Source organism: Pollachius pollachius (genome assembly GCF_949987615.1).
Source record: "Pollachius pollachius genome assembly, chromosome: 15".
Classification (NCBI taxonomy): Eukaryota; Metazoa; Chordata; class Actinopteri; order Gadiformes; family Gadidae; genus Pollachius; species Pollachius pollachius.
In genome coordinates this window covers 3,659,980-3,687,751 of record NC_136948.1, presented here as the reverse complement: position 1 = coordinate 3,687,751, position 27,772 = coordinate 3,659,980, and the positions used below count along the sequence as shown (strand labels likewise).

At 48.5% G+C, this 27,772-nt stretch overlaps 1 protein-coding gene across 2 annotated transcripts; it reads right to left on the bottom strand.

The window, feature by feature from the left end:
* Positions 1-5,672: 5,672 nt before the first annotated feature.
* dnaaf9 (dynein axonemal assembly factor 9) lies at positions 5,673-27,428 on the bottom strand. 2 transcript variants are annotated; one of them, XM_079752933.1, is made up of 37 exons: positions 27,291-27,428; positions 26,773-26,852; positions 25,676-25,801; positions 25,232-25,356; positions 24,843-24,939; positions 24,214-24,320; positions 23,728-23,805; positions 23,199-23,300; positions 22,927-22,982; positions 22,683-22,818; positions 22,209-22,290; positions 21,944-21,980; positions 21,574-21,658; positions 21,270-21,346; positions 21,118-21,162; positions 20,977-21,022; positions 20,778-20,889; positions 20,155-20,225; positions 19,708-19,755; positions 19,383-19,476; positions 18,776-18,879; positions 18,455-18,598; positions 17,855-17,940; positions 17,546-17,647; positions 17,218-17,335; positions 16,353-16,429; positions 16,090-16,224; positions 15,728-15,853; positions 12,031-12,068; positions 11,413-11,548; positions 10,665-10,751; positions 10,183-10,289; positions 9,102-9,176; positions 7,919-8,085; positions 7,355-7,420; positions 6,741-6,834; positions 5,673-6,165 (listed from the first exon to the last, which is right to left on the bottom strand). In XM_079752933.1, the coding sequence occupies exons 1-37, from the start codon at positions 27,344-27,346 to the stop codon at positions 6,053-6,055; spliced, it is 3,435 nt and encodes a 1,144-aa protein (XP_079609059.1). In that variant the 5' UTR covers positions 27,347-27,428; the 3' UTR covers positions 5,673-6,052. The 2 variants fall into 2 exon arrangements, with proteins under 2 accessions (XP_079609059.1, XP_079609060.1); XM_079752934.1 differs by having other exon boundaries at positions 19,383-19,473.
* Positions 27,429-27,772: the final 344 nt, after the last annotated feature.

Below are 27,772 nucleotides of genomic sequence, written 5' to 3'. Positions count from 1 at the left end.
CCAGATCCTAGCCTTAAGGAGGATCATCGAAGAGGTAAAAAAGAACAACCGGACAGCGGTCCTGTGTTTTATTGATTTCAAAAAAGCTTTTGACTCAATACACAGAGGATTGATGATGACCATGATGACCGGCTTACGGTGTCCCTCCTAACCTACTTCGGCCAATAGGTACCATGTTTGAGGGCACAAGAGCAAGGGTGGTAACTCCAGATGGTGACAGTGAGGAGTTTGACATCCTAGCAGGGGTGTTACAAGGAGACACCCTCGCCCCCTTCCTCTTCATTATAGGGATGGACTACGCACTCAGGCAAGCCATCAGTGGACGACAGCTGGAACTCGGCTTCAGCATTACATCGAGGAGGTCTAGGAGATTCCCTGCCGTAGTCCTAACAGACCTGGGCTATGCAGAAGACATCAGCCTGATATCGGTTGTGGAGACGGAATGTGCCAAGGTTGGTCTTAGGCTAAATGCCAAGAAAACCGAGGTAATCACAACATCCTCCCGGACCATCCACCCCTAATTACAACAGGGGGCATTGCTCTGAAGGAAGTCAATGAATTCAAGTACCTGGGCTCATGGGTGAACTCATCAGAGCAAGACCTGAAAGTGAGGAAGGCGCTCGCTTGGAGGGCCCTGAATGGCATGGCCTGTGTATGGAAATCCAACCTCCCCAGAAACATCAAGCTCAGCTTCTTTTACGCGACCGTGGAGTCTGTTCTACTGTATGGCTGTGAAACCTGGACCCTGAAGCCCACCCTACAGAAGTCTCTGGATGGGTGCTACATCAGAATGCTCTGCTCAGTACGTAACATCAACCAGAACGTGCATGTTACCAACAAGCATCTGTATGGTGGGCTAACAGGGCTGAGCGGGAAGGTAGCAGCCAGGAGAAGGAGACTGGACGGTCATTGCCAGAGACACCGCAAGCTTCCAGCAAGCAGGCTGGTGCTATGGGAACCAACACACGGGCATCAATCAAGAGGACGTCCCACACCAACATACGTGGACATACTTCTGAAAGACGTGGGAGCAGAAAGCACTGGTGAACTAGCCAGATGCATGGAGGATCGAGAGGATTGGAAGCACCACTGGGGGACTCGTCCGAGGACGACCTAGAGAGAGAAAGGGGGAGGGAGGGAAAGGGATTGACAGAATATATGGATACAATTATATGGGAGAGGGAGGATAGAGGGTAGACAGAGAAGGAGAAGGAGAAAAAGAGGGGAGAGTTAGAGAGGGGTAAACCGGAAAAAAAGGGAGAGTGAGAGGGAGGAAGGGAGGGTGAGGGAATGAAAGCGGAGAAGAAAGAAAGAGCAAAAGAGAGAGATGGAACTAGGAGAGGGAGAGAGAGGGAGGGGGGGAGAGAAAGAGAGAGGAAGCTCTGATGTCAGAAGATATCCATGGTAGCTGCCATATCTGCCTGGCAACAATACAAGAACACGCACACACAACCATGCACACCACCGTGCACACACACACACACACTCAGACACCACACACACACCCTCTCCTTTACTCAGTGGTGCATGCGCACGCACTCACACACACTCACAGGGAAAGGGGAAGTGTAGTGATTCCACACATGCCCACAGCTCTATTTCAGCTGCCTTTCCATCCGTGATGGTTAATAATTACACGCACACACACAAACACACATTCTGATAATCACAGCCGTGTGTGGCTGTGATTATCAGAATGTGTGTTTGTGCCCAGACAAGAATGTGCACACGCATAAAGATAGCCCTGCTTGATTAGTTTTGTGCCCCCCCTGAGGAACCAGGACCCCCTGTGGCCCCATACATGGGGGGGGGGGGGGGGGGGCACTCTCCTGCATTGTTCAGAGGGTCCTGAATGATGGGGGTCAGACACTTAAAGTGATAAAACAAAAGGCAAACAACAAAGAAGAACTTTAGAAATATTTAATAGATTACTTGGTGCAATAAATACGACAGTTAGATTACAAAAAGCATCAGTCACAGGATAAAAACTGAAGTTACAGTAGTTTTGTGCAATTGCAAAATCGATTTCACTCGCTTCTCGTGAACACTGCCCTTAAAAAAAACAAAAAAACAAGGTTGGAATTATTTTGGCAAATAAAGAAGTTATTTTCTTCTCTTCTGTGCTGTGCCAGTTTTTTTTATCTCAATTTTTACGCCTGGCCAACAGAATAAATAAGCCCTTGTTTTTTCGATGCCCACATCTAATTCAGTCGTCTGGACATCAAACGTTCCCTGATTTGATTCATATGATCTTCCCTTTGTGCCAACAGGACACCAAAATCTCTGGATCTCAGGTGTGGGAACAACAATACCTGAGAAAATAACTAGAGGAATTAAACAACTATCAACCCCTGTCGGACAGATACCCCAAACTAAACATCTCTTATCCCCAAACTCTATATCAGTGCCCAGAGGTTTTTGTTTGGTTAGAAGACGATTTTTCTCAGAACCCACCCCTCTTAATACAAACAAGGACGTGACGGAATACAAGTGTTAAAAGTCTAAAAAGTGCATACATTCCAAATCACTGAATCTCTTTGGAACCCCGGAGCCGAACTCGCAACCAATCACAAGCCCGTATTCCCTCATATGGTGATTTGTTTCACAGTATGACGACAGCAGGTCTGGAGTGAAACACCAAACTTTGTTTTTTCTCCTATAACTTCAGCTAGAGAGGACCGCCAGAGAGGAGGGTGCGGGACACACTGAGACTGTAGGAGGGCTCCCCGGGGGCCCCCTCTGTGCAGTGAGCAGGGGGTCACCCACTTTAGCCCCTCGACCCTCTTCCTTCCAGACCGCAGCGGGGCCAGGCTTTCCCTCCCCGACTCAGGCCGGGTGCTGACAGCACATTTCACTCGACCCTCTCAGACTTTGAGAGTGTGTTCTCGACACCCCGGTGAAATGTGTTCTCTAATCAGACGCCATCTTCTTTCCGGGACAGCGCGTCGGCCATTTTACGAAACTCAATACGCGGAGTCGCGACCGTGGCGTCGTCGAGGAGGTTAGCCTGAATGCGGCTTTTTGATTGGTTCTCTGAACGACGGCGAGCCCTCTGGCTGTCTTTGCGGCGTCCCCGCCCCCCTCTCTGGCTGACTACTACACATTATTAACTCCATGGAGCCTTTCACCAACACTGTTAAGAGACCCAGGAAATTTCATCTGGTTATCTTGGCCGGAAACAAGGCACTGTTGGACCACAGAATCCCTACCTCTCGCGACCAATCAGATTCTCCGTTTTTTGAAAACATCAGCTTTTTTTTTCTTTTCTTGTAGCGGAAAAAAAAGCGATGTTTAATCACTTCTGTGTACTGTTCAATTCACAGTATTAGAAAAATACTTTGTGTCACGTTGAGGTAATTAAAATGCCAGATACGTAAAATAAACTTACATATTTTTCTCTTTGTTGTACCAGTCTGGTGAAAGGCAATTTTCTTAAAATATAAAAGCTATCATATTCACATGACATCAGAATATCATGTGACATTGTTGTCATGTGAAATGGGAGCAATTTTCTTAAAATATAAAAGCTATCATATTCACATGACATCAGAATATCATGTGACATTGTTGTCATGTGAAATGGGAACATCACATGACATCGTATTGACGTTACATCGGAATATCACGTGACGTTGGAATATCAAGTGACATTATATTCAAGTGACGCTATATTCACGCTACGTTGGAATATCACGTGACAACGTGTTTTGCGTTACATTGCATTCACGTTACATTGTATCGGAGTATCACGTGACATCGTATTAATGTTAAATCATATTCAGGTTACATTTTATCGGAATATCATGTTCCATCGTAATCATGTTACATTGAATCGGAATATTGCGTGACATCGTATTCACATTACATCGTATCGGAATAACACGTGAAATCAGAACACATGCTTAATAATGTAGTACTTGTAATAAGATAAGTATTAATAGTGTAACTGTGTAGCTAGCGTTGTTGCTATTTTGAATCTGATATGTTTAACATCTAACCTGACCCTACCACGACCCTTTGAGTGCTGCCCGGCGACCGACCAGCTGATCTATCGGGATTGGGAGCCCCGTGCGGTGGCCATGTTGGCTCCCCACTCAGTACAGCCTGGTAGAGACCAGCCGCGAGCTCCTCTGCTGTCACAGACGGCTGCTCTCGAAGGCATGACATAACGACAGGCTGAGAGCAACTGTTGTTTCTAACACACGCTTCAAGAGATCCGTTTAGGGACGCCAAGTGTTCACGTCAAAATAGAAAACCCTCGTTTGTCAGCCGAGGATTTAGCGCTAATCGCCTTTCAAATCTGCTTTTAAAAAACGCCCCCCCCCACCCCCCACGCATCATCTTGAGCTGGGGGGTTTGTTCCAATGGCAACTCGCTTTGGAATGGACTGAAGATCTTTTGTTAGAAATCTTGTTAAATATTATCTATGCGTATATGTGCATTATACTTCAATATCAGTCGAGGAAAGAGCATGAGCGGCCTGGGAGCAGGGATTGGCAAGGTCCTCAAAGGGTTCAGGGGTCAGTAAGCCCCACATGTAAAACACACGGTACAAGTGCACTTCAGGGACAGCGTTGAGTAAGGAACCACGACCCGTGCTGCTACTCTACGATGCGCCCGCGAGCTGCTTCGGTGTGGGACGGTGGCGGTGCCAGCTCGGGGCAGTATGGCTTGGGCTGGACAAACCGGGTGAATGGGGAAGGGGGTCCGCATGGGGCCAGCAGTGTCTCGGAGAGCACATGCACTTCTCGTACCCAATCAGGACACACAGTATGTGTGTGCATCTAATCTTGTCGATAAAGTTACTCTTCGTCCTCGACGGCTGACCTCCTGTTTTGTCAGAGGAGGACTCTTGAGTTTTTGTCGGTATACAGAAGGCCAATGTCACGCATCCCTTGTGCGTGGGAACACGTGTTTGAAGGCAGGGAAGGCACCGTCTCGACCCCCAGGGCTGAGAGCTAGTGTGTGTCACTGCTGACCCCAGAGACAAAGCGTGGCTCCCGTCCAGACGGGACGAGAGCTCCTTTAGTCGCCTACTATTCACAACCAGTGACCTCCCGGTTCATAGGGCACTACAGTAGACTACAGGTAACAACTACATACAACCTGCGGCTAAGAGGACCCTTCATCTTGAAAACGGGTCAGCTTTTATTGCTCTAGACAAATGAAGATGCAGCCACTCCGCGGAGGAGAACAGGCTGTTCACGAGGAGCAGGTTGGAGAGGAAAGGCTGTAGAGGATCAGGGGACATGCATAGGACCTTGGACATCATCAGAAAGAGATTCTGGCGACCTCACACACATATATTCACGCTAACCAATGCTAAACCGACCACGGGTTTAACCCCCGGTAGGACCCGAACCGCGTCCCAGACATGGTGCATGGACACCGGGGGGTAGCTGGGTTGTTTATGCGAACAGCGACATGACAAAGTGCTCCATCTCCACATGCTGAGGCCTCTCCGTGCCGCCGTGGCAACCATACGAGACAACAGGTGTGCTGGGGATTGGGTGACCAGAGAGAAGGAGCGATTCTTGGGAAAATCCACCAGGGACCGGGCAGAATTACCCACTCCTCGTGCCAGTCGAGGAATAGCGGCAGCGGCCAGCCAACCCTCATTTACACCGCCCCCCCCCCCCCCCCCCCCCCCACACACAAACTCTCAATCTCACGCACATACACACACACACACACTCTCTATCTCACGAGCACCAACACTCCCACACACACTCCCACACAGGAGCTTCCCTCTCAGGGCGTGGTTCCAGGAGGTTGTGCTGTCGTGTGTCTGTGTCTCTTCATCACTACTCTTGGTTCTGGCTGGTGAGCCCAGAGCTCACCTGCTGACAAGCTCTCTGCAACGCAACGCTGGCAGCTAAACTCAGAGTGTGGTGAGCGCTGGTCTGGCAAACAACACAGGTCTGGGATTCTGTTCACATACATCCCCGCCACCCCCCCCACCCCCATCCTTCCCTTAACGATTCCCTTGGCTTTAACGAAGACACACTGACAGACAGACAGAAAGACAGACAGACGGACGGACGGAGTTGATCTACAGAGGGGGGTCGAACAGGTCCGGCTGTGTCTGGAGGTCCAGCTGGCTGTTGAAGAGCTCTATCTCTCGGTTGGCGTCGCAGACGTACTCTCTGATGAACTGCTCCATGTCTGGGTGACGTGTTAAGGCTGGGCAGCAAACCACGAGGACGCCGCACGATGACCCTGCTGCCCAGACCTCACTGAGTGGGGCGACAGTAGCACAGCAGCTCCGCCATCGGTGTGTGAATGTGTGAATGAATGGTTGTAAGTCGCTTTGGATAAAAGCTTCAGCAAAATCCCCTCAATGTTAATGTACTGATGCCCTTACATACGCATTGTTGTTTCATCTCCTATAGAATAAACGGAACACCTCCTGTAGATCCCCAGTGGTTGCATCAGCACATATTGTATGTCGTACTTAGTTATTGTACTTAATTGTGTAGCATCTTATCCTAGCTATATTTGTTGTATACGGGGAATGGGTTAACCTAACGATTGTTAGTGCTTGACACTTGGTTCTATGAACATCCTTACTGCACGGACAGCGATATATTGTAGTTTCTCTTTCGGTAAGACGCTTTGGATAAAAGCGTCTGCTAAATGCCCTCAACGTAAATCTAAATGTAGCTCTACCCCTCCTAGCTCCTAAAGGGCGACGAAGGACTTTGGTCTACGTTGCGTGTTTAGCTGACCGACCAGGATACTGGGATGGAAGAGCCTCTTCTCTCCGAAGATGTCCATAAAGTGTCGTCCGTTGTAGAAGAAGCCGGAGGGCAGCGGCTCCAGGTGCCGTGAAGCCTACCAGCACACAGGGGGACACTCATGTTAGCGCTGACGGCTCGGACAAGGTCTACTACAATGTATTATTGATTATTTATTATGTGATCTTCATCACATTAATTATTTAAGTAATTCTGATTCTTGTTCTGATTCTGAAGGGTCCACGTCACTCCGGCGGTCCACACTAGTGTGCTTCCCGGTCTATCCTCCGCTCCAGTTGGTTGGCAGTAATGCACCGTAACGATGTTTGCCAACCTCATGGGCTCGGCTGATGAGGGCATTACGTCACGTGGGCCGAAGCGAACCCACTCGGAAACACGGACACGACCAAGAGGAATCTGGCTAAAACCGAACCCTCTATTCTAAACATTACTTGCTGCCAATAATAGCATTACAAGCTCAACCCTAAATTGAACCCCAACTATCAAGCAGGGAAAAAATAATACTTCTACTTGAATGCATGCTAATAAATGTATTTAGCTCTATGCTAAACTGAACCTGTGTTGACAAATGTTAGCGACAGCCAGCTTCTCCTCACATGGATGCTCTTGATCTCCTGCGGTGAGATGCTGTTCCTGGTCCTCTTCACCTTCTTCATCTCCTTCTGGGAACACAGAGGAGCAGCACCTGACTGTCAACCAGGACTGCCACTGGGCAGCTCTTAAAGGGCCCAGTGTTACCACCAGCTGTGGTGTGGATTACCACAGGCAATTTCAAAGTCCAACCCTTAGTGACTATACAAGTGGGAGTGTATGATGGAGAGAGGAACCGCCCATCCTATCAAGTGGACTGTACCGATTGGTCCGCTAATCCGTCCATCATACGTCCCGGGTCTATTTTGAAAAGGCTCAATGAGCCCACCCACTTGACCCCTGGTGGAAACGTGTTTATACGGTATATATATAAATATATATATCCTGAAGTACTTTATATATTTACCATGGCAATTGTTTGACTTGTTGATTTTACGACTCAGTGTCATGCGAACAAGAAAATAAACGAAAAACAAAAGAGAAGTCCAGTTTCTGTCATACTTTATCTAAAGATGTCCTCCAACATGAGGGCCCTTTGGATCGGCAGGCGAGCGCACGTCATGACCTACCTGCTTGGCACAGAGCCGGAGCCAGTCCTTGAGTCCGTCGGGGGTCAGCCCCACGCCGTGGAACAGGAGGAAGCAGCCGGCGGTACCCTGGGTGGGGTTCCGGTCGGGAGTGACGGTCAGAGCCCCGCTCAGAGCGTTGTAGCTCACCTCCATCCTCCTCTCAGAGTCTGGGGGGTTTGGGTCAGGACCGGGGGTTACACAGGGTTCATCCCCTCCATAGGGGGGGCTGGGGGAAGCATGCTGGAGAAGACGGTGCTAATGCCCAGACATCTATACCATCCATCCCTCGGCTCCACTACAGCCCTGGCTAAACACACCACGACGTGCGACGCGCACTATTATTTCAGACGCGTGAAATCCAAGCAGGCAGAACGTAAACACTGGGGGGAATAGAGCGCGGCTAATGCGCTAGATAAACAACAACAGGTGGCTGGATGGAGAACTGGGTCGACCATGGCTGGGAAAAAAAGAGTCAAATCAAGAGAAAATAAAACACTGTGTGCACGTTCATTCAGCAGGGCCGCGCCTCTCTCTCTCTCGCTCTCCATGCATGGCTTCTACAGGGACCTTGTCGCCATCACTTCCTGTGTGGGACAGGAAGTGAGAGCGCTAGCAGGAGCTAGGAGAACGGTGTGAGGAGCTAGAGGTCTAAACACGACGACAGCAGAGCGAGTACTGAGTCCTACCGTGGTGCAGCGTCCCAGCGTCTCTTACAGTACTTACCACGGAGAGAAATCACACGTTTAGGGTCTCTTAAAACACGGTAAACAGCTGTAATAAGGAGCCTTATTGTTGTTAAGGTGTGTTTGATAACCATCATAGTCACTGATGCCAGATTAGGCCAGATTTCCCGCCCAATCTGGTCCAATCTGGCAACACTGACCAAAATCCCCCTGAATGTGAATCACAAACACTTTGTATGGAACGTGTTGACCTATCTTCACACACATATCTTCATAGTAGCATAGCGCAATTAGGTGTGTGTCAATTAAAAAACAAGAGAGGTGGCTGTTGGCTGCAGTGTTGCCAGATTGGGCGGGACATCTGGCCCAATCTGGCCACACTGGTTAGCAGCCAATTAGCAAGACGTTCGTGATCGGAAAGGGTTTGGGTGTTTCAGGCGTTTCATAGCTCATGAAGTGAAGGGAGACAGGGAGACTGTAGACGGAGACGGCGGCCCTACCAGCGAAGCGGACCTTCCCCCAGACGTGGTACAGGTTTCCTCTGAAGGGGTTTCCTGTCAGGGACGAGTTCAGCGCTGCAGGTAGACAACACACAACACAGGGGCATGATGGGTAAGATAAAGGTAGACAACACACAACACAGGGGCATGATGGGTAAGATAAAGGTAGACAACACACAACACAGGGGCATGATGGGTAGGATAAAGGTAGACAACACACAACACAAGGGCATGATGGGTAAGATAAAGGTAGACAACACACAACACAGGGGCATGATGGGTAAGATAAAGGTAGACAACACACAACACAGGGGCATGATGGGTACGATAAAGGTAGACAACACACAACATAGGGGCATGATGGGTAAGAAAAAGGTAGACAACACACAACACAGACGCATGATGGGTAAGATGAATGCTTTCGTTACCAATGTTATACCACTGTGTCAGGGTCAGGGGTACGACTAGGGGGGAGTTAGGATAGAGGACCCTGCGTTAGGGGGTATATAAGTAGAGGGCAGGGGGTATTAGGGTAGAGGGCAGGGGTATTATGTTAGAGGGCAGGGGGTATTAGGATAGAGGGTAGGTGGTATTAGGGGAGAGGAGAGGAGGTATTAGGGGTACAGGGCAGGGGGTATTAGCGTAGAGGGCAGGGGGTATTAAGATAGAGGACAGGGGGTATTAGGGTAGAGGGCAGGGGGTATTAGGGTAGAGGGGAGGGGGTATTAGGGCAACAGGGCAGGGGGTATTAGGGTAGAGGGCAGGGGGGCGGTGGTCCAGGACAAGTGCAGGAGGGTATTAGGGCAGGGGGTATAAAGGGGTACTAGGGTAGAGGGCAGGGGGTGTTGGGGTAGAGGGCAGAAGGTATGGGGTGGATAGAGGTCCCCTCCTTCTGTGAGTTCATCAAATTCACACCAACGACTTACAACTACTGCAACATGGCCGCCGCCATATTAGGAGCTGAACATGGCAAACTTTTATCACACCCTGCCAGCTCATATCACTGTCACGTGTGTGTGTGTGTGTGTGTGTGTGTGTGTGTGTGTGTGTGTGTGTGTGTGTGTGTGTGTCCGCGTCTCACCGTTGCAGCGTTGGGTGAACAGGGGCCTCTCCAAGGGCCGATGGAACAGCAGGCGTTGCTGGGTGAGAACCAGACCCCCCAGGCCCGTGGCGTAGCGGCCCTTACACCTGGAACACACACACACACACACACACAGTAAGACACAAACACAGTTCAACCCCATGCAGCTCCGATGCAGTGCCCTTGCTGCGGCAGGGCTTGAGTTCACCCAGACTGCTTTGCGTTGATGTTAAATATGTCCACTGTATACGTTGTCCCCGGTATTCTCTCTGAGCCAACAGCCACGTAACCCTAAGTGTCAGATGTTAAGTGTCAGAGCCTTGGAAGGGATCCAGACCCTGTTATCCTGCTGCTCTGCTCTGGTCCCATGACAAGAGGCCTGCTGTGTTTGTACAGCAGTGGCTTAGAACGAGCCTTAGCAGCAAGGGACCAGGAGGGGTGGGGTCAGGGAACAGGAAGGGTGGGGTTGGTTAAGGTCTCACCAGCCAGGGTACAGGAGGTATCGGGCCCTCAGCATCTGGGACTGGTTGAAGCTGCTGTCAGAAAGGATGAGCTTGACGTCCTCGTTCCTGATCAACACCCAACACATTACAACACATATTAGGGGGTTGGATGAAGACATCAGTTTAGTATGTTGGTAATGACATAGCTCTAGTGTGTTGGTAATGACATTGCTCTAGCGTGATGGTAATGACATCGCTCTGGTGTGTCTGGAGATGCCCTCACTCTAGTCTGTTTGGGAATGACCTTACAGCTGTGTTCGGTGATGACCTTGCTCTGGTGTGTTCAGTAAAGACCACTCTTTATTATGCTTGGTGTGATCTCACTCTCATTACCAAACACACATGATTGCTCGGTACTCAAACCGTTGCAACAAAGAGTGAGTGTCGGACTCTTTTGATCAATCCCTCTTTGATCCGAGGATTTTGACAAAGTAGATCATGTCATTCTGCAACAAAGAACTGCTATATTAAGACCAGTCTGCGCATGCTGTCGGCCGGGCAGTGAATCACTAACAGCTCCTGCCTTTTAATGGTTTCAACTCTTAGTATCCAAACGGCAGAGAAGGCGTGACTGAATGTAAACTCGAGAAACAGAATCAGACTTATAACAGGCTCCATTAAGATGGGGAGGCTACAAGACAGATGTAACGACGTTGACGATGAAGAGGATAAGGATGGTGGAGGAAATGGTGATGAGGACGATGATGGAGGTGGTGTGAGCTCCCACCTGGTGAGGGCTCCGCCCTCGGCCTGGACGAAGGCAGCGCTGGGGTTGGAGGCCCGCAGCAGCTGGTGCAGGTACTGACTGGACGGATGCTTCACCTCTGAGCTCTGGCCCGTGAACACCACCGCACTCACCACCCCTGGCCCCACAGACAGACGGACAGAGGTGGACAGACGGACAGCCGAGGGTTAGCAGCAGCGGGGTTGGGCTGGACTTCATGTTGTGGTGTAGGAAATAGGACTGCACGATATTGAAAGAAATCGCATTGCGATGTTTGGTCTTTCTTCAGCACGTATCGCGAAATGACAAAAAGTAAAATATTTTTTTTCACGCGTTATACAATCACTATCATCACCACCAATCACCATATTTAATGGTGGCGAATTGAGGGGGGAAATAAATTGGTTGTGTTGTCTTTGGTTGTGGCAATAATTGCAAGGCGCTCTGGACAAAGTACCGCTTTTAGGTCAACGTCGTCTTTTCTGGGACCAGAATAATTCCACGCAACCAACGTTGCTGTCTCTCTCTGCTGGCCTATCGTTCTACGACTAGCGGGGGCTGTCTACGACGGCTTTGGTTGTCTGATCATTTGTCTTTGGTTGTCTGGTTGACTGGACTCACCTTGGCTGCACTGCTCCACCAGCTTGGGGAAGGTGAACCTGGAGGAGAGGAGAGGAGAGCAGGAGCACATCAGCATCAGGACTGGGACGCTAGTAGCATGCTACACAGCGTTCACACTCATTTCTGAAACGTTGACCCACTAATACAAAAACACAGGCAATGGCTTGTATCCCATTAGTTCAATTTAAATTGTAACTCCTTGGTATACACGGACCGCCCCGCCAGACTAAACGAGTGTGGGATGTCTCTGTGATAGTAAAAAGGGAAGGAAAGGAAGTCGAGTCCCTTCGGGAGTAATGGTCATGATTCTTTTCTATAGTTTATACAGACAGGGGACGCCACACGTCTCTGCCCAGAGCAGTTAGGGTGAAGCCTCTTGCTCAGCAAGGAGGAGCTAGGAGGAGCCCGGGCTCGAACTAGCAACCTTCCGGACAACAGTCAACCCTCTCTACCTCTTGAGCTACTGCCGTCCGACAGTAAGAAGAACAGGGATCCGAGCCATCGAGGGCTAATGTAGACATCATCCAACATGCCGGCCACTGGGTTTGCTCTCGTATTCGCGTGTGACATGTGAGCGGCGTGGGCGGATGGCCCCGGGGCCCGGCGTTGAGAGGGCCGCTGTATTCAACACAGCTGACCGTGTCTGACAGGGGCTGGGGGCCCGCTGGAGACATGTCTCTGTGGGTTTGGTGTGAGGGCCCTATGCATTTCATGCTGGGAGGCTGTGCCGTCCACGCTCACAGTAAGCGTGTTTCAGACTGGGGGTGGTGATAAAAGGATAACTCTGTTATGGTTCTTTGCAGGCAGGGGGGGGGATTATCTCCCTGAGGCAGAGGAACCAGGCAGGGGGAGGGCCTGACCAGAAACACGCCTTCTGTAATTACACTGAGCGGTTAATCATGTAAACACGCCATCATCCACGGGCATTTAGCGAAGATACACATTAGGAGCGCGTAGGGGTTAGAGAGTGATTCAGATACTGGTCATGAAGGAGCAGGTAGGGGTTAGAGAGTGATTCAGATACACGTGATGAAGGAGCAGGTAGGGGTTGGACAGTGATTCAGATACACGTCATGATGAAGGAGCAGGTAGGGGTTGGACAGTGATTCAGATACTGGTCATGATGAAGGAGCAGGTAGGGGTTAGACAGTGATTAAGATACTGGTCTTGATGAAGGAGCAGGTAGGGGTTAGACACAGGTTCAGTTGCACGTGATGAAGGAGCAGGTAGGGGTTAGACAGTGAACATTTGGATTGGAAGTCAAACACTAGACCCTAGACTATCATCTGAACAGTTCATCATGGGGTCATCTCTCTCTGAACTGAAGCCTTGTGGGTCCAGACGACGTGAGGGGCGTTGTCCTAGCCTGTCCCGATGTAACAGAGTGTACCTCCATCACTGGAGACGGAGGAGGAGCGACGGAGGAGCCTTGTGGAGGCACAGGCTGCCCAGCTCCCTGGTGGCTCTCTGGGATTAGAGGATTCTGCTCTGGGGGGGTGACGCAAGGGCTAAACACACCCACTTAGCACCACGCTGAAGGCACACACGCACACACACACACACACACACACGCACGCACACACACACACCGGCACGCACACAAACACACAGGCATGCACGCACACACGTATGCACACATACAGACACACACAGAGGCATACACATATACACACACGCACGCATAGACAAACATGCACACACACATATTCGAACACACACATGCAAAAACATTCAAACACCCACATGCAAACGTACACACGCACACACACACACACACACACATACCAGCACACACAAGCTTGCAAGAATACAGACTTATCCACACACGCACACAGACTATGTATGTCGTTGACACACATACAAACCTACACGCACAAGAACACACACAGACACACAATCACACAGGCAGGCCATCAGTGGGGGCGATGGCAGCAGACGGTGACAGAAGGCTTGTCAGAGGAGCCCCGTATGGGGGAGTCAGCTCTAACCATGTTGCTAACTTGGGCCACTAATGCCCTTCTCCATCCCAGGGAAACATCCAGGGACATCCCATAATGTGAGCAGCACTGGAGAACAAACCTCACCCCGGAGACTGGAGCTTCAGCTCCGCAACACCCCACCCGAAATATCCCATGAGGTAACCGCTAACACGCTCCCAGATAATGCTAACAATAACACATAGCACTACGTCATGTTACTGCCTGCTTTAGTACTTATATAGTACTACATCATGTTACTGCCTGCTTTAGTACTCATATAGTACTACATCATGTTACTGCCTGTAGAAGTACTTATATAGTATTACATCATGTTACTGCCTGTAGTACTCATATATTACTACATCAAGTTACTGCATGCTTTAGTCATTATATAGTACTATACATGTTACTGCCTGTAGAAGTACTTATATAGTATTACATCATGTTACTGCCTGTAGTACTCATATATTACTACATCAAGTTACTGCATGCTTTAGTCATTATATAGTACTACATCATGTTACTGCCTGTAGTAGTACTTATATAGTACTACATTATGTTATTGCCTGTAGTACTCATATAGTAGTACAGCATGTTACTGCCTGTAGTACTCATATAGTAGTACTCATAGTACTAATTCATGTTACTGCCTGTAGTGCTCATATAGTAGTACTCATGTAGTACTACATCATGTTACTGAATGTAGTAGTACATATGTAAGTAGTACTACATTCATCTTGTCCTGGTACTGCATCAGAAGCATCTAGTGCTACCATCTGTCCCAACAGGACCACAGCACCCATGAGGGACCTGTGCAGTATGCCCAGCACCTCACAGCAGGAGCTGGTCCTCACTGCTGTTTCAGCGGGTACTTCTGAGCTGTGTTCTATCAAATGCAGGATTTTTAAGGTACACCGACTAGGGCTATTGGCTGGCTGCCTCCCACTGAGTGGAGGGCGAGGCCGTGTGTTTGGATACAGCTCGGAGAGGCTTGGCTCGTGTCCTGTGATGCCTGCTGCAACAACAGCAGTGTTAGATTAGCTGCAGGGCTCAGCCTCTGTGTTAGGGGAAGCTCTGAAAGCCTATAGAGTCTTGTATGGCCTGGCCGCAGCCAGCTCTTCAATCATTCACCACCAGCACACACACGGGGGACGATGCAGCCGTCTCACAGACCATACAGCCCTGTTTGGTTTGCTGACATGGAACTTGGCACTACAGTATCTCGGTACGTTATGACTAGATATAGCTGGAGTCCCACCCCCTGCGCCTCAAGAAGGGGGAACCAAACAGGGTGCAGGGGGACATTACCTCACCACTACCGGTGGCATCAATGCACCACGATAGAGACAGTGCAGGTCTCAAAACGATGAGTGTCTGATACCCTGTGATCCATAAAAGAGTTAGTTACTGGATGTAGCTAACTCCAGCACCATGAGGGCCAGATCTGATACCCTTGGTCCACACAGGAGTTAGTTACTGGAGGTAAAACGATGAGGGTCAGATCTGATTCCCTGTGATCCACACAGGAGTTAGTTACTAGAGGTAGCACCATAAGGGCCAGATCTGATACCCTTGGTCCACACAGGAGTTAGTTACTGGGGGGTAGCAGAGCTGAGGGTCAGATCTGATACCCTGTGATCAGGACTTAGTAACTGGAGGTAGCAGCGATGAGGGTCAGACCTGATACCCCGAGTTCCATACAGGAGTTATTAGGTTACCTGTGCTCCATGCAGGAGGAGAGGGGCTCCACACAAGCCGTGACGGCCCCGATGGAGAAGCAGGCCTGGACCAGGGGGTCAGGGTGCGAGAGGATGGCCTGGATCACCTCCAGAACATCAGTGTACCTGCAGCCAAAAGATGATGGGGATCAGCATCTCATGGTACCATTACACCAGAAGGGATGCAACAAAATGAGTTGGCATAAGTCATTGATTTAAACCGGTTCAGTGCTTCATATTTAATTTATTTAAACCAGCTCAGGGCTTTATAAGTAGTAGATTTAAGGCAGCCCAGGGCTTCATAAGTAGTTGTCTACAGCAGGTACTTTGTTAGGAGTGGGTTCCACTGTTAGTCGTCCTACCCTGGGGTGAGCAGCAGTAGGCGGGGCTTGGGCACAACGGCCCGCTGGCTGTCCAGTAAGTTGGACAAGAAGTGTTGGAGGTGAGAGGCGGAGAATCCATCGCTGCTGTCAGAGTCGGGCTGGTACACCACCCAACTACAGGTGGAGACCCCAGAGATAATGAGATACTTACAATAACAACAACATGGATAGGGATTCATGTTTCTATGAGTACTGCACTACTTGGAATATTATAAATAACAACATTGTAAACTATTCAATACCTTCCTCCCTCCTTGGTGAGCTGGACCAGGCTGTTCTTCCAGCTCCCAGGCAGACCGCTGACCACAGTGATGATCACCTTACCACAGGGCAACGGGACCACAGCCAATCAGCAGAGAGCACAACACAACCAAGTCTGCACAAACTGCTGTGTGTGGTGTTTAAGTCCTAGTGTGTAGCAGTGTGTGTTCTGTTTAAGTCCTTGTGTGTAGTAGTGTGTGTTGTGTCGAGTGTGTGGTAGTGTGTGTTGTGTTAAGGTCCTTGTGCTTAGAAGTATGTTGTGTTCAAGTCCTAGTTTGTAGTAGTGTTTGTTGTGTTAAATTCCTAGTGTGTAGCAGTGTGTGTTGTGATAAAGTCCAAGTGTGTAGTAGTGTGTGCTGTGATTAAGTCCAAGAGTGCAGTAGTGTGTGTTGTGTTAAAGTCCTAGTGTGTAGTAGTTCCATTTTAGAAACAGAAACTAAAATGAAACAGAAGCTCTAGTGAAAGGGAAAGTCCAGTAGGACAGAACCTAGAGGGGAACCGTTCTTTAGTGGAAGGGAAGGTCCAGTAGGACTGAACCTAGAGGGGAACCATTCTTTAGTGGAAGGGAAAGTCCAGTAGGACAGAACCTAGAGGGGAACCGTTCTTTAGTGGAAGGGAAGGTCCAGTAGGACAGAACCTAGAAGGGAACCATTCTTTAGTGGAAGGGAAAGTCCAGTAGGACAGAACCTAGAGGGTAACCGTTCTTTAGTGGAAGGGAAAGTCCAGTAAGACAGAACCTAGAGGGGAACCGTTCTCTGGTTAAAGGAAAGGTCCAGAACCTAAAGGGGAACCGAGGTTCAAGTGGAGCAGAGTCTCTCCGTCTGTGTCAGCTGGCAGTGCTCTCACCTTGTCTGGGGGCTTGGTTAGGGGGGTCCTCAGGTCTGCGGAGGGGAACAGTGCCCCCAGGTGGTCGTTCAGGATGGGCTCCTGGCCCACGCTGCTCAGAGAAAAGTGTTGAAGGAACCTGGTGGACAAAACACACTGACATTAAGTACGATTTGAAATGCGTGTGTGTTTCGTAAGTGAGTAAGTGACTGAATGAGTGCGTAAGTGGGTGCGATTGTGCGTGTGTGAGGGTGTGTGTGTGAGTGACTGACTGAGTAAGTGTGATCGTTTGTGTGTGAGTCAGTGAGTGTGATCGTTTGTGTGTGAGTGTGTGAGTGTGTGTGCGTACATGTCCTGCTCAGGCAGGTGGGAGTAGGAGGTCTTCATGCTGCCTCTTCTCTTGGCCACTGGGGGCTCTTGGCTCTCATGAAGCTTCTGCAGTCTGTTGTGCCTGGAAGGAGTGGAGTGCTACTCAGTACCATTTAGTCATTTAGCAGAAGATCTTATTTATTTATCAGATACAGGTCATTAAGGAGCAGGAAGGGGTTAGACAGTGAATACAGAGGCCGTTTATTGAGGAGCAGGTAGGGGTTAGACAGTTTATTCTAACAGGTGTGAGGAGGAAGTCAGGCGGCCAGGAGAGACAATGTTTCCTTACATGCTCCTCTGGTCCCAGCTCAGCTCATCTTTGTCCACCAGCTGCAGACGGAGAGCTGAATCTGAGCTCTTCCACACGGAGAGCACCTGGAAGGGAGAGGAAGACTGGTGAAGAGCCTGGACACCAGGCCAAGACCCTGCTAGGCACCCACTGCAGGGCCTAGGCGTGAGGCAGTAGCTCAGCAGGTAGAGCGGGTTGGCTGGTAACTGCATGGTTGCTAGTTCGATCCCCGGCTCCGTGTTGAGTGTCCCTGAGCAAGGCCCCTCAACCTAACTGCTCCTGACGAGCTGGCTGTCGCCTTGCATGGTTTACTCCGCCGGCGGTGTGTGAATGTCTGCATGATTGGGTGATTTTCTGGCGATATTGTAAAGGGGTTTGGTCCAAGGTTTTTTTTTGTAAATTAGGTTTAGTCCATTTACCATTCCTAGCCGGGAGGCTCCTCGGTGCTTCAACGCTAACTAAAGGTGTGATTGAGTTCTGCCGTGTTCATCTCGGTGGTCGAAGCAGTGCTCTCTTCACTTCTACCTCGTGCTGCTAACAGAGAGAGCACAGGCCCGGAGAGGGCCAGGCGGCTGGTGACCCGAGAGGAGCAGGTCCTACCTTTGAGAAGAAGGCCTTGTGGCTCTTGGACCTGGGCTGGAGGGCGAAGAGGAGGCATTGGTCTGGGCTCTGGAGCGGGAAGGGGAGGTGACCCAGCAGGGTGTTGTCGTACTCCACGAACAGAGAGGCCACCGCTTCAGAGTCCTGCAACACAAGACACAGAAGAACCCATTGGCCAACTGTCGACACACAGATCACGCACTTAAACCTTCTGTCATACACACAGACCCCTTCTAACGCTGGTTCACTACTTCTTTTGGACAGAGCGGTGGTCCGACCTCATGAGAGAAGCTGATGTGATGGACAGAGCGGAGGTCCTACCTCATGGAAGAAGCTGATGCTGCTGATGTGTTGTGTTGACAGAGTGGTGGCTCCGTATTGGGGATGGACAAACAGCAGTCCCTCCGAGAAGAAGCTGATCTTTCCTACAAGTACACGTAAAGACATTCACGTTTCCGTGGAAAAACAGCTGCTTCAATCGACAATGTAAACAATATGTAGCAGTGTGTGTTTGTGTTTAAGTCCTAGTGTGTAGTAGTATGGGTTGTGATAAAGTCCTAGTGTGTAGTAGTGTGTGTTGTGATAAATCCTAGTGTGTGGTAGTGTGGGTTGTGTCTAGTGTGTAGTAGTGTGTGCTGTGATAATGTCCTAGAGTGTAGTAGTGTGTGTTGTGATAAATCCTAGTGTGTGGTAGTGTGGGTTGTGTCTAGTGTGTAGTAGTGTGCGCTGTTATAAAGTCCTAGTGTGTAGTAGTGTGTGCTGTACTAAATTTCCTAGTGTGTAGTAGTGTGCGTTGTGATGAATCCTAGTGTGTAGTAGTGTGGGTTGTGTCTAGTGTGTAGTAGTGTGTGCTGTGATAAAGTCCTAGTGTGTAGTAGTGTATGCTGTACTAAATGTCCTAGGGCGTAGTGGGGGTGTTGGAGAGTACCCTCCTCAGGGGTGGAGAGCAGGCTGGAGGAGCAGACGTAGGCTCCGTCCGCCCCCGTCAGAGCTCTGCCCAGGCAGGTGTCCTCTTCCTTCTTCTGGAGAGAGGAGACCATTCAGAACATCACACTCACAATCACATCTCATTAGGTTTAACTTAGGGTTTAACTGTACGTCTCTCCACATTGGCTATGGTGGAAGCATGAAGGTGGTGGAGGAATGTACAATGTGCACTTTCAAGGTTAATGATGTATGTTTATATGAACAAGATTTGAAGTGACCCTCCAAGGTTATCTGGGGACCCCAAAGGTTTCAGATCCTAAACTCACTTTAATCAGGAGCTGGGCTTGCTCTGACTGCTTCAAGTCCCCCTCAACCTGAAAGGACACAACCACAGGGATTAAACACTAAATAATATTCAGCATTATATACCATGTATACCACAGATATATACCACAGATACCATGTAGTGTTACCCACAAACTGTCGCCTATAGGTTAATTCTTTAGAGTACATCGACAAAGGGAAATCCACGCTCGCTGTTTCATATTTAATAAGTTCTCCATCTGAGATATCCCCCCGTAATCCTCACTCTGCGATGACACTTTCATGTGCCGCGTATAATTCAAGTGATGTTTTGACAATGTTATTATTCACTACATGTTTTGACGAAGCAAAAGCCGTTATAATTTGCTGTGAGTGGTCTAGTGCCATCTGACGCTGGGGAACAGCAGCTTGCAGCACGTAGAGTGTGGCTGGTTTGTACAGCTACGCACCAGCCAGCAGGCGTAGCGAGGCACCGTTGTGGTGAGGATGGTGTAGCAGCAGTCAGGAGAAACACCGCCATCTACAGGAGAAACAACACATCACACAGCACCATGTTTATCTGAGGAAGGAACTTCCTAGCCACCATGGCCCCTTAAAAAGGTCTTCACAGGTCACACCTTAAACTAACACATGCCCATTAAAGACTCAATGAATTTCCTTTATATTATCGATAAGGCTTCCTGGCCATTTATCGTATCAGCTATTTTTCTAATGCCTGCATCCGAGTGAGGGTTAGGCCTCCCGTCCCGTTAGGCCCCCCACCTTTAGTATAACACTATTATTATATGGTTTGTGGCGGATTTTACACACAACATCACTAATTACAACACTCAGTTACACAACAACGATAATTAAAAAGTATAAAGTTGGCGTGGGTCGTTACCACGGAGATAACACGCCCACCCTCTTTCCTCAAGCTACCAGCCCGAAACAGATTTTTTTAAATCACATAGTGTTCGACTTCCATCTGAATCCGTGGGCTCACCGGTGTGTAACAGGTTCGATGTGTACTAGTGATGGGCGGACCTGTTGTTTGGTATCATAGGTGGACAGAGCTCCGGGCTGTCTGTACCTTTCTGCTGAATGTTGATGCTGGACTCCAAGAAGCACTCGGAGAAGACTACAGATCCCAGGTCCCCCCCGCCCCGCTGGAGGTCTGGGATGTCCGCTACAGTCATGGAGGCCTGCAGGGTACCAACAAGAGACAGGTGATGCACTGGACAGTTTGTGAGAAATACGTTGGGGTTCCAGACGTCTCTTGTGTTACTCACAGTTTTAACCATGTATCTGCTTCCTTCGTCGCTGAGAGGGACAACCCTGGGACAAACAGAGGCAGATCAGTGGTTAGTGTCTGGTGAAGACTAGAGCGAAGAATTTATAGCGGGTAATAACCTTAAACCAGCAGCACCTACCTTCCCTCGTTATTCACAGCCTGGATGGTGAACTCACTCTTGGACCTGTGGAGTGGTGAGGCACAGAAACGCTTAGCGGTGGGTAAAGTAAAGTAAGGAATATATAAAGAAGGAGACTAGATTGTGTGTGGAAAGTCTGTAGTATTAAGTACCTGAGTGCGCTGCGATACTGACTTAAGTTCAAGGACTCCAGAGCCAGAAGAAAGGTTTGCTCTGCTACGTCTTTAGCCTGAAGAGAAAGCACACTGAGCTGTGAGCAAGGCAATCGTTGATTATACATTCCTCTTGACAGCTTATAGAAGAAGCCGTCTGGTGTAATGCTTTGTTATACTCTTGACTTAAATGAAAGAAAGCAAGAGTCAGAGTCAAGAGTAATCAGGCTTTTCATCTGTGATTCGTGAGAACCCAGCTTGCTTCCTCGATTCTCTACTGAGCTGCACCCTTGAGAAGCAGTACCTTGGATGAGCTGGACGAGCACGAGAAGCACTTGATGCCTGCCAGGACGGCCTGCACGACGGCAGAGTAGATCTGGGACAGGAGCCTGCAACACACACACATGGATCATGAAACTACTGTCATGTCTGAGACAGGTTCTCATGTATCATGAACACACTTCACTATGTCTGAGACAGGTTATCATGCATCATGAACACTTCACTATGTCTGAGACAGGTTATCATGCATCATGAACACTTCACTATGTCTGAGAAAGGTTCTCATTGATCATGAACACTTCACTATGTCTGAGACAGGTTCTCATGTATTATGAACACTTCACTATGTCTGAGACAGGTTCTCATGTATTATGAACACCCGGAACACTTACAGGTGATCTGTTTTATGCTGTCCGCCATTTGTTTTCCCTACGAAGGAAACCCAGTATTAATACACAGTGTATTAAACAAATGAGTGAATGAATTATTAAACAATAAACGAAACACATTACATTTCTCGTTAGGGCTGATACTGTGACGTTCGTGTCATACATTGAGGCACTGGAGGAAGGGATTTGGTAGTAGGAGTATGGGATTGTATATACAGGCCTATATATACATGGCTGTGTTGTAAATCACTTGGGAGCGTGTTCTTACCAAGGTAAGGGCTGTGCGTGGTCCCGAAGAAGTAGGTGCGAGCGCAGGCCAGTGGGCCCTTGGGGGCCACACACTGCAGAACCTACGGGGAACAGATGGTTGGGTTCACGGGGTGGAACGCATCAACACGGTGTACTCTCACTGTGTGTGGTGCGGAGCTGTGAGTTGGCATGGTTTTGTGTGTGTACACAGATGTGGGTGTGTAGATTTGTGCGATTGTGAGATTTGTGTGGGCTTGGGCTGCGCTCCATTCCTACCATGGGTTGATGTGTGTGGGTGTGTTGAGCTTTATGGGTATGTTTATGGATCAATCCCTTCCAGGGCTCTGACTCTGTGTGTGTGTGTGTGTGTATATGTTTTTGTGTGTTTATATGTGTATGTGTATGTGTATATGTATCTGTGTGTGTGTGTGTGTGCCTGCCTGCGTGCGTGCGTGTGTACGTGCGTGCGTGCGTGCGTGCGTCGAGCTCCCACCATGTGTGTGGCGGGGGCCCCGTGGCTGCCGGTGCTGCGGACCACGTGGCTCTCGGAGGGGAAGTTGAAGGAGTAGCTCTCCAGCTCCTCCTTTGAGGAATGGCTTCCAAACAGCATGAAGGGCTGTCTGGCCTTACTGCAACACAGCACACACAACGCGCGTGTGAATGACCAGCGACACCCACGGAATGACCCGTTACACACCTGGGGGTCACATGGTGCGGGCCAGAGGCGGGCATGCTACCTGTTCTCCGGGATGTTGCTTGAGATCAGCCCGTGGGAGTAGTAGCTTCTGAACACCTGGAGAGACACATGAACACATCTCAGAAACATTGAGACCAGGGAGCACCAGACAGGATGTTTAAACTCAACTATCCAGCATTTGGAAAGGTCATTAAATACTAGTGACACAGTGAGTTAGACAAGTGAGTTAGACAGGGGAGTCAGACAGGGGAGTCAGACAGGTAAGACAGACGTATAAGTCGGACAGGTGAGATAGACAGGTGGAGGACCTACCTCTCCTGCCTGGGCTTCAGAGACTTCCTGGATGGACAGATGACTCTCCAGGTCCATACTGGAGAAGAAGTTACTCCACTGCTTCTCAAAGTTCACCAGGTCCTTCAAACCACAACAAGATCACGTTGATCCACTTCCTTCATTAAATGTTGCAACGTTTCATATCTCAACTCCTCAACGGGCCTCAACCAAGCGGCCAACTTGGTTCTAAACACCAGCTTGTTGGAGAAACAGAAGGCTGAGGACTTTATGGATCCCGGACATAACTTTTGCCAAAGCAGCAAGTACAGCCCAGAAGTAGAATATAATAAGTTAACAAAGGAAAGATAAAACAACAAATAGAGATTATGTCTATATACACAATGAGTAGTAGAACTGTAGATGCTAAATAAAAGTATAAACAGTCAACAGTAGTAAACCTTACATAATGGTTTTGAGAGTACTGAAATTATCAAAGTATTTATCTGAACTGGGCCATAGAAGGACCGACTGGGACCAGTTGAAGGTCTTGGTGGAAATTTAGCGTTACCTCTGCTAGGATGTTCTCCAGGGACAGTGGGTCCAGCCGGCTGTACATCTGCCCAAGCCTCTCACTGATGTCCATGAGCTGGATCACAGGAGAAGACATAGTGAGACTCACGGTTCACAGCACACTGGGGAAGTGTTCCACTGTCTACAGCACCTTAAAGGTCCCAAATGATACCACCAGGTGTGAGTGTGATTAGCTGTTACAAGCTGTTTTGAAAATCAGCCTCTAGTCACATCATATGTGGGTGTGTCCACCTAGACGTATGAAGGATAGATGAGCAACATTTGCTACAGTCCACTGGGTAGGCTGGTAGACTGATCTATCCAGCACACATCTAGGTGGACATGCCCACTTGTGATGTCACTAAAACAAAGGAAGAGACGTATTTTCAAAAAGGCTTGTAGTGGCTAATCACACTCACACCTGGTGGTTTAATATGGGGCCTTTAAGACGGTAAACAGGGTCCGGGTTGGGGTTGGTGACTACCTTGTACTTCATGGTGAAGAAGCTTCCTCCCCCGATGCCCTCCAGGGCAAAGGCTTGGATGATGGGCCACTTCTCCAACATGAACATGTGGAAGTTCTGCACGTGTCCTGGAGCAACATGAGGTTAGTGTCGTTACAGCTTATGTCATGGTTGTAGGGAGTTAGGGCTGTGCAATTAATCAAATTTTGATTGTGATTTCGATTTTTGTGTCAAATGATCTCCAAACTAGTATAATGTTTTCTTAGATTATATTTTTCTATATTTTTTTCCTAGTATATATATTTTATTCATTAAATGTTTTATATGGAACAGCTGGATACATATTTGTGCATTACTTTCGATTTTAACATTTTCTAATTGAACAATTTGTATATTTTTATAAGAGGAGAGTTTTCAGTTGCAAAGATATTTTTGGAGAGAAATGCTTCAAACTCAAAAATAAACGCTTGATTAATCGTGATTTCAATAATGACCAAAATAATCGTGATTATGATTTTTTCCATAATCGAGCAGCCCTATATGGAGTGACTCAAACCAGCAGGTGGGAAGGCCCCAGTGTCCCAGACCAGTGTGTATAACATTACAGGGTCAATGTGGGAGAGGCTGGACAGAGGAACCCATGATCCTACCCTGGGAGCTGAAGGGCACTCGGACGCAGCTGCAGTCCTTCATCATGGAGACGAAGCTGGAGATCTTGAACTCCTCTGCAGCCTCCTCATCTTCATACTGGGAGACACAAGGTGGGGTGTTAGCAATATGAATCCTGTTTCTCTTTTGTCAAGGAATAAAAAAAATAATAATAACAATATACGTAGAGAGAGAAATTATTAGAGCTGAGGTGAAGGTGTTGCCAGCTTTGGTGATGGACAGCAGGGTCTGGGATCAAGGGACGGAGGGCTGGGTGGAGTTGGTGGGGGTTGAGGGCTGGGGTGGAGTTGGAGGGGGTGCAGGGCTGGGGAGGCAGGGTGGAGGGCTGGGGTGAAGGTGTAGCGGGATAGGGGTGGAGGAGAGGCTGTACCTCACTGGGTGTGAGGCAGTAGAGGTGGAGGTTCCTCCAGTGGGAGACGTATGGCAGCAGGTAGCTGTAGTTGACGGGGTTACAGTACAGGTGGACACAGTCCCACTGGATCAGCAGGATCACGTCTGCCCAGGACAGAAGGAACGTCACATTAGTAATGCTAAGAGATTGAAGCATGGAATTATGTTGAGAGAGTATAACTATGTTAAGGAACGTATACAGAAGAACGCAACTGTGTTCAAACCGCATTTAAAGATATGGCTCGCCCTTTTTTATGCTTATATCATTTTATCATATCACTTTTATCATTTTTATCGTCATTGTAATTCAACCTTGGATTTTGAGACCAAAATATCACTATGACATAAACTATCAGAAATGTTCCCTTGAATTCTTAGAAAAGAAGATTCAAAGGTTGGTTGGTTTTGAGGCCCAGAGACTCACCATCCAACACCTCTTCAGGGAACTCCTCCAGCACATGGTCCAAGTTCATCTGGTTCTTCCCATACAGGCCGTAGAACAGGAAGTTGGCCAGCTCGGTGCAGCCTGCGTTGTACCGGCTGTCGATGCCTAAAGATGACAACCACAGGGCTCTCAAGTTTCACGCGTTGGGCGTGAGACACACGCATTTCAACCCATACACACGCTCACACGCCACACTTCGTATTTCTCACGCAGAGAAATAACCAGGATAGCACCCACAAACTTGCGCCGCTATTTAACAGTGGAACAGGTAGGAATCAAATGGGTTCCCCATACGTAGGGTGACCAGACGTCCTCTTTTGCACGGAATTTCCCTTTTTTTTTGACACTTTTAAAGAAATGTGTCCGGGCGGAATTTCAATATCGCCCAGGATTTTATTAAAGCCTCATATTCACGTTGAATTTGCGTTGCATTTCTCTTGGTCATTCACAAACTAGTTAGGCTATGCCCTCCCCTACTCAGTTCTGTTCTCTTTGTATTGGTGGAAGTGAGTAGGGGGAGTGGTTAAGTAGAGCCTTCAGATTTGACGATTTGACTTTATAGAGTTTTGTATGTTGTTTTTTTTACCCTCATGTTTTATAGGGACAAACATTAACAAATTTCTACTACAGGGGATTGATAAAGTTGTTTTATTGAACAGAAAGAATCACTTGGTCATACTTTACAACCTACTGAATGCCACAGATATATTTTAAGCATTGGACTGAATGCCACATAAATATATATATATTTTTTTTCTTTGCACGTTTGCAACGTTTACAAGTTCATGGAAAATTATATGCCTCTACTGGTGTTGCTTAGGCCAATAGCATTTTGAGGCAGTATTGTTTCTGAATATTAGTGTTAAGGGCCAATAATGCTTACTATCATACATTAGTCACCGTGTCCTTATGGCACCACATTTGTATGCAGTCGCGTTAATATACAAAATGTCACTCTGAACTCAGTTCAAAACTTGAGAGCCCTGCAACCATTATAATAAAAAACACTACACATAACAACACATAATAACCTCGCCTGTCAACGACGTGAGCGTAATGATGGGTAGCAGACTCACCCAGGACGCAGAGCACTCCGTCCGCGGTGGCGCTGCCCCCCTCGGCGAGCAGAGCCTGGACCCGACGGAGCCGAGAACAGCTGGAACCACAGGGCGTTGTAATATGTCAGTTATATACATACATATATATATATATATATATATATATAGATAGATAGATAGATAGAATACGAGCGGGTACAACAGCTGGAACCACAGCAACACGCCATGGCGTTCAGGGTCCATTATATACATGAGTGCACAAGTATGAGCATGTAACGTTAAGAAACGTTATTACCGTTATAATACTGATTACGGAAAACGGTTGAATTCACTGTTGTAGCAGAGGGGGCTGAACTGAATGTTATCTGTCTTTAGGAATGTGTATTTTATACAATTTAAGACAGTTTTTTCTCAAATGTATTGAGGATAAAGGTGAATGAGGAGCCCTTCCCTCTCCTCGGAGGCTCGGCCGTTAGCCACCGAGCTCCGCCGTCGCCTCTTCGTTCTCCCCACAAACGGACGGTTCCTGACGTTACCTGACGGCCGGGTTCATCCCGGGGTGTTTGCCGCTCATCAGCCTTAGACCCGCCATCTTATTCTCGTTTACGAATCTGTTTTTATCGTTGTTTTCAGTCCGGGCGCGTCTTCCTCATCTCAGCTGGCCTTCCAGCCGGAGAACGTCTACACAGAATAACGTAGCAACCGACCGAACCATTCGAGGTGCAGGGGAGTTACGATGACCTCGACGATACACTCCTGAAGCTCTGACGATATTTTACGTTACCATTGCATTTCGAACCTTATGATATGATTAAACATATTAAAATGTGTTGTATTACACCTACGAATCATTGGGTATTGACTCGATTGTTTTCAACTGGCTGACTGTAAACCCCTATTTTTCTGGGATAGAGGCGTTGTGTTTTGAGTCCGTCCAGACCAGTGACAGCACCAAGAAGTCGCGCGCAGGACCCCTGGCCAGGCGATGGCGTAATCATACAGTAATGTCAGCTGTGAT